Source organism: Orycteropus afer, unplaced genomic scaffold, assembly GCF_000298275.1.
Source record: "Orycteropus afer afer isolate SDZICR_OR568_19922 unplaced genomic scaffold, OryAfe1.0 scaffold00218, whole genome shotgun sequence".
NCBI lineage: Eukaryota > Metazoa > Chordata > Mammalia > Tubulidentata > Orycteropodidae > Orycteropus > Orycteropus afer.
The window spans coordinates 3,631,101-3,641,109 of NW_006921805.1; the positions used below are offsets into that span (position 1 = coordinate 3,631,101).

The window sequence follows — 10,009 nt, forward strand, 5'->3', positions numbered from 1 at the left end:
CAGGAGAGACCAGTTTATGGAGAACGATACCATGCTTGGTAAAGTGGAGAGTTAGCGAAAAAGGGGAAGACCTTTCACAAGATGGATTGGCACAGTGGCTATGACAATCTCACGCATAGCAAATATTGTGAGAATGGCACAGGACTGGGCATTGTTTCATTCTGTTTTACATAGAGTCACTGTGAGTCAGAGCTGACCTGATAGCACCTAACAACAACAATATGATGAATATGTTAAAATCTCTAATAGAAAAAGTGGACAACATGCAAGAACAGATGAGTAATGCAATTGGGAATTATAAGAAGTACTCAAAAGGGAATGTGAGAAATCCAAAAACATTGTAACAGAAATGTATAATGCATTTGATGGACTTATTAGTAGATTGGACATAGCTAAGGGAAGAATCAGCTTAAAGATACTTCAGTAGAAATTTCTCAAACTGAAACCCAAAGAGAGAAAAATTGGGAAAAAAAAAAAAAAGAATATCCAAGAACTGTGGGACAGTTAAAAGCATATAACATATGCATAATGGGAATACTAAGAGGAGAAGGAAAAGAGAAAGGAATGAGAAATATTTGAAGCAGTAATGACTGAGAATTTCCCAAAATTTTTGACAGACGATAAATTATAGGCCCAGGAAGCTCTGAAAGCACCAAGCAAGATTTACATACCAAAAAATCTACTCCCTGGCATATTGTATTTAAATTGCAGAAAGTCAACTAAAAAACATAGTAACATCTCTTTCTTATTAATTGACAGAATAGACAAATCAGTAACAACATAAAAGATTTGAACAGCACTATCCACCAATTTAACCTAATTTCCATTTATGGAAGTAATACATACAACCATTGCAGAATTGTACTCTTTGCAAGTACGCATGCAACATTCATCAAATATACCATATAACTTATTACTGTCATATCAGTTCTGACTCATGGTAACCCCATATGTTATTGTAGAACTCTATAGGATATTCTTGGTTGTAATCTTTATGGAAGCAGATTGCCAGGACTTTCTTCTGTGGTGCCACTAGGTGGATTTGAACCACAACATTTAGGTTAGTAGACCATTCGTGCCACCTAGGGACCTTATGTACCTGTTGCTATTGAGTCAGTTTCAACTCTAAGGAGCCTAGAAACGGTTTAACTGCTCCATAGGGTTTTCAAGGCTGTACTCTGTACGGAAGCAGATTGCCATATCTTTCTTCTGCAGAGCAGCTGGCTGGTTTGAACCTTTGACCTTTTGGGTAACAGAAGAGCACTTAAACACTCTGCCATCAGGGCTACTTAAACAAACAAACAAACAAAAAACACCAAACTCACTGCCATCGAGTCAGATCCAACTCATAGCAACCCCTCCTTGGGTTTCTGAGTCAGTATCACTACGGAAGTAGATTGCCTAACCTTAGGTACCTTAGAAAACCAAAAGCCAAGCCCCTGCTATTGAATCAATTCCAATTCACAGCAATCTTAAGGACAGTGTAGAACTTCCCCATAAAGTTCCCAAGGCTGTAAATCTTTATGGAAGCAGACTGCCTCATCTTTCTCCTGCACAGTAGTTGGTGGGTTCAAACCACCAACCGTTTGGTTAGCAGCCAAATGCTTTAACCATTATGCCACCAGAGTGGGCCTTAAAATAAGTTTCAGTACATTTAAGATGATAACTGAATACAATGTTATTAAATTAGAAACCTATAACAGTAAGATATCTACAAAAACTCCAAATAGTAGGAAATTAAGCAGTACACTTCTATGATAGTTAAGGTTATGTGCCATCTTGGCTAGGCCTGGTTTTAAGTGGCTGGGCAGCTGGATGTAATTATTCTCCAGGATGAGATTGGTATTCAATCTCATGGTGGAATCTACTGTGAGCAATTGAGTAGCTGCCTTAGGGATGCCTTAGGGTCTGCTTCCAATCACATTTGGATCCTGCATTTGACCGAGTCTTCATCTCAGTGGCCTGCCATGTTGTCTGCCAATCTTGAGACTGTTTCTGGACTTGAACTAGTGGCCTGCCATTTTGCTTGATAATCTTTGGACTGTGCCATTTTACTTGTCAGTCTTGAATTTGTCAGCCTCAGTAGCCATCAGCTGCCTAAGTTAAGAGATGTCTCCATCTCTTCAGCTTCAGTGGGCCAGGAGCAAGAGGCCCAGGGTCAAGGGGCCTTTTACCCAGCCCCTAGACCTGGTACTTTGAACTCAGACTGCTAGACTCCAAAACTGTGAGAGAATAAAAATACTTTTTTGTATACAATTGCAAAAACAGCAAAGAGGCCACATGTTCTGACCTCCTCTAATCCCACAAGAGGAAGGCAGAATCACCATCAGTAGCACAAAGCCTATTACTGCAAGGCCAGATGTGCTGCCTCCCTCCAGCCCTTCCACCAACCGTTCCTCCCAAAGCACCCACCACCTCTCTCCTGGGTTCAATAATTCACTGCAGTGGCCACACAGAACTCATAGATTATGGAGTTTATTAGGGAAGCACCAGGCTACAATTCAAGTTCAGGAAAAACACTCAGTCTCTCTCCCAGCCCACCGTCTCTCAGCCAAGTCTCTCACAGTCTCTCCCCCGGCAGTGCATGTCCCTTGGTGTCTTACTCAGTAACGTGTGTCTCTTGCGTCTCTTTCCCAGCAGCACATGTCTCTTTCTGGGGCGCATATCTCTTTCAGCAGCACGTCTTCCTCAACCAACAGTCAGAGAGCATTCTGCCTCTGGGAGGACTCCTTTTGAGCCCGGCAGGGTGGTCAAACTAGCCAATCATAGCATCAGAACTCTGAGCACTTGAGAGAGAGTGGGCACCTCCCAGAACATTGTTTTGTGCCACTCCCAAAAGAAATACTCCAGGTGGACAACTTCAGCAATCAGGAGCTCCTCAGTTGCTCATAGTAAATCCCGCCTTGGAGTTTACAAAGACTTATGGGTAGAAAAGCCACACTAAGTAATTTACTACACCACAACAATGTTTTTATTGTTTTTGGTGATTATCTACACAGCAGTTTAGGTTCCCATTCAACAATTTCTATACAAATTACTCAGTGACATTGGTTAATTCTTCATAACTTGAACATTCTCGATATTTCCATTCTAGTTCTATTTCTATGAATATAGTTACATTGCTCTCTTACATTTTTACCTTTGTTTTAAAGTAATTGTTGACTGACTGTTCTCATAGAGATAATTTTTTAAAGTAGCACAGTAGTCTTAGTGGTATTAGCCAATACGTTATTTAGCTAAAAGGTGGCTCTAGATAGTTTTGGTTCAGGGTTAAAGAGTATCTCAGAACAGTAGTCTCTGAGAGTCCTCCAATCTCAACTGCTCCAGTAAGTGTGGTTTTTGTTTTGTTCTTTTCGGAATTTGAGGTTCCATACTTTTCTCCCATTCTATCCATCAATCCTATCAGTGGCTCTGATCGGAATGGTTGGTAGTGGTAGCTGAACACCCTCTAGTTCTGGTGTTCTCAGGGAGATGAAGCAGTGATTCCTGTAGAATGTTAGTCCTGTAGACTAGTATCTTATTTGAGTCTTTGGTTTCCTTTTTTCTCTGTTTTCCTGGATGAGTTGTTGTTGTTGTTAGATGCTGTCAAGTTGGATTTGGACTTACAGCAACTCTATGTACAACAGAGCAAAGCACTATCTGGTATTGTACCATCCTCACAATCATTGCTATGCTTGAGCCCATTGTTATAGCCACTGTGTCAATCCATTGAGGGTCTTCCTAGTTTTTGCTGACCCTCTGTATTACCAAGTATGGTATTGCAGGAACTGGTCTCTCCTGGTAACATGACTGAAATATGAGAGACAAAGTCTGGCTATTTTTGATTCTAAGGAACATTCTGGCTGTACTTCTTTGAAGACAGATTTGTTCATTCTTCTGGCAGTCCATGGTATTTTCAATATCCTAAGCCAAGCCCATAATTCAAGTCCATCAGTTCTTCTTCGGTCTTTGTATTCTTTGTCCAGCTTTCACATGCAAATTAGGCAATTGCGAATAACATGGCTTGGGTCAGGTGCAACTTGGTCTTCAAAGTGACATCTGTTCTCTTTAACACTTTACAGAGGTCTTTTGCAGCAGATTTCCCCATGCAGTATGTCATTTGATTTCTTGATTGCTCCTTCCATGGATGTTGAATGTGGAGCCAAGTAAAATGAAGTCCTTGACAACTTCAATTTTTTTCTTTGTTTATCATGCTATTGTTTCTTGATCCAGTGGTAAGGATTTTTGTTTCTTTATGTTGAGGTATAATCCATACTGAAGGCTTTCTCTTTGATCTTCATCAGTAAGTGCTTTAAGTTATCTTCACTTTGAATAAGCAAGGTTGTGTCATCTGCATATCGCTTGTTGTTAATGAGTCTTCCTCTAATCATGATGTCACGTTCTTCATAGAGTCTAGCTTCTCGAATTATTTGCTCTGCATACAGGTTGAATAACTATGGTAAAAGAATATAACTCTGATGTATACTTTTCTTTGAACCGGGTAGTATCCCCTTGTTCTGTTTGAACGACTGCCTCTTGGTCTGTGTATAGGTTCTTTATGAGCATAATTAAGAGTTCTAAAATTCCTCCCATTTGTCTCACTGTTATCCATGTTGTTGTTGTTATGTGCCGTCGAGTCGGATCCGACTCATAGCGACCCCTCCTTGGGTTTCTGAGGCAGTATCACTACGGAAGTAGATTGCCCCATCTTCTTTCCGAGGAGTGGCTGGTGGGTTTGAACCTCCAGCCTTCTGATCAGCAGTCAAGTGCCTTAGCCACTATGCTACCAGAGCTCCCATAATTTGTTACAATCCACATAGTTCAATGCCCTTACATAGTCAGTAACAAACAAGTAAACATCTTTCTGGTATTCTCTGCTTTCAACCAAGATCCATTTGACATCAGTGATAATATCCTTCATTTCATGTCCTCTTCTGATTCTGGTTTGAATTTCTGGCAGTTCCCTGTTGATGTATTGCTGCAACTGTTTTTTAATTATTTGCACTAAATTTTACTTGCATTTGATATTAATGATATTGTTCAATAATTTCTTCATTCTGTTGGATCACTTTTCTTTAGAATGGACACAAATACAGATCTCTCCCAGTTGATTGGCCCGGTAGCTGGCTTCCAAATTTCTTGGTGTAAACAATTGAGTGCATCAAGTGTTGCATCCATTTGTTGAAACATGTTAGTGGGTATTCTGTCAGTTCCAGGAGCTTTGTTTCTTGCCAATTCCTTTAGTGCAGTTGGGACTTCTTTCCTTAATACCACTGTATTTTGATCATATGTTACTTCTTGAAATGGTTCAACCTATTTTTTTTTTTTTAAATATTATTATGACTTGGATGAAAGTTTACAGAGAAAATTCATTTTCCGTTCTTCAGTTCATAACATTTTGTTTCGTGACATTGATTGCAATTCCCACAATGTAATAACTCTTCCTACTCCTCGGAAGGAAGGTTGGGCAATCCTACTTCCGTAGTGATACTGCCTCAGAAACCCAAGGAGGGGTCGCTATGAGTCGGGGCTGACTCGACGGCACATAACAACAACAACAACAACAACAACAACAACAACAACTTTGTCCCTGTGGTTAATTTTTCCATGTGTCCTTCTTTACTATTCATTCCTGCCTTTTGAACCTCTGTCCTGTGCAGAGCCCTTCTGATCTCCCATGGTTGATTGTTCTAAGGAGTGCACCTTCCTGGTGTTATTGTTCACTCCGTAGGCCTATCTATTGTTTGGCTGAAAGTTATGCCAGGGAAGTGAGATCAATTCCAGACTTGAAGGGTGACTAAGGCCATAGCCTTGGGGGTTTCAGACCAGTAAACCTGGTCTTTTTCATGAGTTTGAGTTTTGCTCCACATTTTTTTCCTAATCTGCCCAGGATCTCCAATTTTAAACCCTTTCTGAGGGGTTGTCAGTGGTAGCTGGGCACCATCTAGGTCTGGTCTCAGGGTTAAGATGAGGTTCCCATGGTGTACTTGTCCCGTGGACTAATTGTTTCCATGCATTTTTTATTTTCTTCACTCTTCTTTGCTCCAGATGAGAAGAGACCAATAGTTGCATCTTGGATAGCATTCGCAAGATTTTAAGACACCAGTCACTGCTCCCCAAATCAGGATGTAGAACAATGTTTTTGTTTACTGTGTTATGCCAGTGTGGCTTGATGTTCCCTGAGATCATGGTCTCAACCCCACAGGCCCAGCAACTCACTCCTGCAAGGTGTTTGGCTGTGGTTAAAAAGTTGTAACTTTGCCCCATTAGTTCAGTTTTATATATGGGCCTATTTATAGCACATAACCAAAAAAAAAAAAAAACCCAAACTAAACCCACTGCCGTTGAGTAGGATCCGACTCATAGCGACGACCGCTTCTCGGGTTTCCAAGGCAGTATCACTATGGAAGTAGATTGCCCAACCTTCCTTTCGAGGAGTGGCAGGTGGGTTTGAACCACCAGCTTATGCTACCAGAGCTCCTATTTATAGCACATACAAATATGTATATAGAAATATTGCCTGACAAACCTATATATATGGTCATGAGTGTATTCTAGTTTGTCTACCAATACCTGATCGTCTACCTGTATATGCACTTACAAATTAATGTTTATTACTACTAATAATGTAATTTTGTATGTGTAAGAGCATTTACTTTTGTTTTCTGTACCTTTTTGTGTACCTCTCTGTGTCTTCCTTTCTCTTAGTTATATTGTGCTGGTCACCTGCTTTTGCTGTATTGCCTTTTCCTTCAGTACCAAATGGGTACTGTTTCTTACCTAGCTGGCAAATTTCCCTCTCTTCTCCTTCCCTTCCCATCCCTGGTGACCAACAAAGAACATTTTCTTCCATGTATAAAACTTTCTTGACTTTGTAAGAGTGGATTAATAATATTTGTCCTTCTGTGATTGACTTATTTCTTAGCATAATATCCTGAAGTTTATTTATTATGAGGTGTTTCGTGGATCCTTCATTATTTTTTAGTGGAATCACGATACCATTTGCCACAGTGGTTATACAATTTTAGTCTCATCAGCAGTATGTGAGAGTTTGAGTCTCTCGACACCCTCACAAGCATTTGTTTTCTGTCTTTTTGAATTTTGCTAATGCTTGGGTGAGATTATATCTTGTTGTTTTGATGTGCATCTCTCTGATGGCTAATGATGTCGATTATTTCTTCTTGTGTTTGTTGGTTGCCTTAATACCATCTCGGATGAAGTGTATGTTCATGTTCTCTGCCCATTTAATTGGATTGGCATTTTGGTGTTGAGGTGTTGAAATTTTCTATAAATTTTAGAGATAAGCCGTTTGCTGGACATGTCATTGCCAAATATTTTTTCCCAATCTGTAGGTTCTCTTTTCACTCTTTGGGAGAAGTTTTTTAATGCACATAATTTATTTTTTATGAGGTTCCATTCATCTACTTATTTTCAGCTGTTTGTGCATTTTTTGTTATGCTTGATAGTCTATATATGGCATGTGTTATGGCCCCTAAGTTTGTCCCTATTTTTTCTTTGATGAACTTTATAGTTTTGAGTTTTATGTTTAGGTGTTTGATCCATCTTGAGTTAGTTTTTGTGTGAGGTGTGGATCTTGTTTCATTTTTCCTCAAATGAATATCAAGTGGTTTTTTTTTTTTAATTTAAATTGATCAATTTATTGAAATATAATTTATGTAGAGTGAAATACACAAAACTAAAGTGACATGGGTCAGTGCATTTTTTTCTTTTTTATAGTGTTCCCTCCCCTCCCCTCCCACCCCTGACAACCAAGAAAGAAAGTTTCCCTCCATATATAAACCTTTTCTTGAGCCTCCCCAACAACAAATTAATACTATATTTGTCTTTCTGTGATTAACTTATTTCACTCAGCATAAGATCCTCCAAGTTCATCCATATTATGCGGTGTTTTGCAGACTCTACATAATTCTTTAGTGCTGCATAGCATTCCAGTATGTGTATGTGCCATAGTTTGGTCATCCATTCTTTCGCTGTAAATCTTAGCGATAAGTCCCTTGCCAGATATGTAATTATTGGCAAATATGAATTTGTTGCTGTCAGTTTTGTTTTGTGCTTTATTGTGATGCCAAATTTCTTTGTTTCATATAATTTTTTATTCTGAGCTTGTTTTGTTTATGAATTGTGTTATCACTTCCTTCATTACTATTGTTTCAGTATTTGCTGAATATTTATGCTGGTCCTCTTTTTTATTTTGTTGTGAAGGTTTATCATTTTTCTTTGAGGTTACCCTGTGATTTATAGTTTTCTTCCCAAGTGTAGAACAGTCCCTTCTATCTTGTAGTTGTCTTGACTTCCCTACCATCTAGAAGTTCTGTAACGACACAGATTTTTTTCCCTCTTTTTGGTTTGTAGTTGTCCTCATTTGTCGGTTGGTGTCTCTGGTTCCTGGTTTACAATCTTGTAGGCTTCTGATCACTTTAAATATCCAAAATGGCTGCCACGTGTAAACAATCAAAACGCTGCTCCCTCTAGACCACAGAAAGTCCACAGCTCAGGTTGTCTCCCTCCTTGCTGTTTCCCTTCCTAGTCATAGGCCACCAGAGCAGTTGTTCCTGCAACCATTGGTGACCGGGACTGATCTTTTGGTCAGTTCTCAGGCCCCAACACCACTTGGAAATATTCAGGCTGTTGGACTCATCAGAGTAGCTGACAGTCCGCAGCTCCGACCATCTCTGTACTCACTGTTTTCATTCATGTTTTTCCACTAGTTGGTGCTTAATCCTCTTCTGTATAGTTCCTTTCAAAGCTCAGGGTTCCAAGATTATCTTCTGTATCTCTGTAAGTTGGTTTTTCTTTTCTTTGTTGAAGAGGGTCTGTTTCGCTTGTCTGCCTATTCCTCCATCTTACCAGAAGTCCCTGGATATCTAGTTTTGCCAGCAACATTTGCTTAAGAGATTGTCTCTTTCCCATGTAGTGGGTTTTGACACTTTGTCAAAGATCAGTTGTCCATAGGGGGATGAATCTATTTCTGGATTCTCAATTCTGTTCTGCTGGTCTGTACCAATACCAGGCTGTTTTGATTAGTGTGGATGAAATCAGGGAGTGTGAGACTTCCTACTTTATTGTTGTTCTTCAGTGGTACTTTGAGTGTCCAAGGTCTCTTTCCTTTCCATATAAAATTAGTGATAGTTTTTCCATGCCCCTGAAGAATGTTGATAGCATCTGGATTAGGATTGCATGAATGTATTGACTGCTTTTGGTAGTATTGACGTTTTCACAGTGTCCAGTCTTCCTATCCATGAACATGATATGTTCTTCCATTTATACAAGTCTGTTTTCGTTTCTTGTAGTAATGTTGCGTACTTGTCTTTGTATAGGTCTTTGGTATTGCTGCTAAGATTTATTCTTAAATATTTTAACTTTTTTGTAGCTATGGTAAATAGTATTGCTTCCCTTATTTTCTTTTTAAAGATCTCTTTGTTGATGTATAGGAATCCAACTGATTTTTGTAAGTTGATCTTGCATCCTGCCACTTTGCTAAATCTTTCAATTATTTTCATTAATTTTCTTTCTGAGTCACTTGATCTTTCTAGGTATAGGATCACATAATCTGCAAAATATAAATTGCAAATTTTGCAAATCTGCGAAAAATTACTTCTTCTTTGCCAATTGTGATGCCTTTTATTTATCTTTATTGCCTTTTTGCCCTGGTTAGGACTGCCAGTACAAAGGTTGAATAGAACTGGTGTTATAGGTAGGGCATCCTTGTATGGTTCCCATACCCAAGGGAAATACTTTCAGTCTACCTACACTGCAAATAATGTTGGGTGTTCGTTTTGCATATATGTCCTTATTATAGTAAGGAATTTTCCTTCTATTCCTGTTTTGCTGAGGTTTTTTTTTTTTTTTTTTTTTAATTGTGAATTGGGTGAATATTTACAGAGCAAATTCACTTTCCATACAGCAGTTTACATATACTTTCTCTCATGACATTGACCACAGTTTACCACAATGCAGCAGCTCCCCTCCCACTTCCACCCAATAGTTACCTCTTCCCAGTGTCCATCCC

General features: G+C 39.2%; 1 protein-coding gene across 1 annotated transcript in view; it reads left to right on the top strand.

Annotated features, from left to right (window-relative positions):
- Positions 1-263: 263 nt before the first annotated feature.
- The window catches only part of FBXL2 (F-box and leucine rich repeat protein 2), a 220,617-nt gene continuing 210,871 nt past the window's right edge, over positions 264-10,009 (top strand). Inside the window, exon 1 of the mRNA XM_042782016.1 lies at positions 264-320. Within this exon, the coding sequence (XP_042637950.1) occupies positions 264-320 (57 nt within the window). The remainder of the gene's footprint in view (positions 321-10,009) is intronic.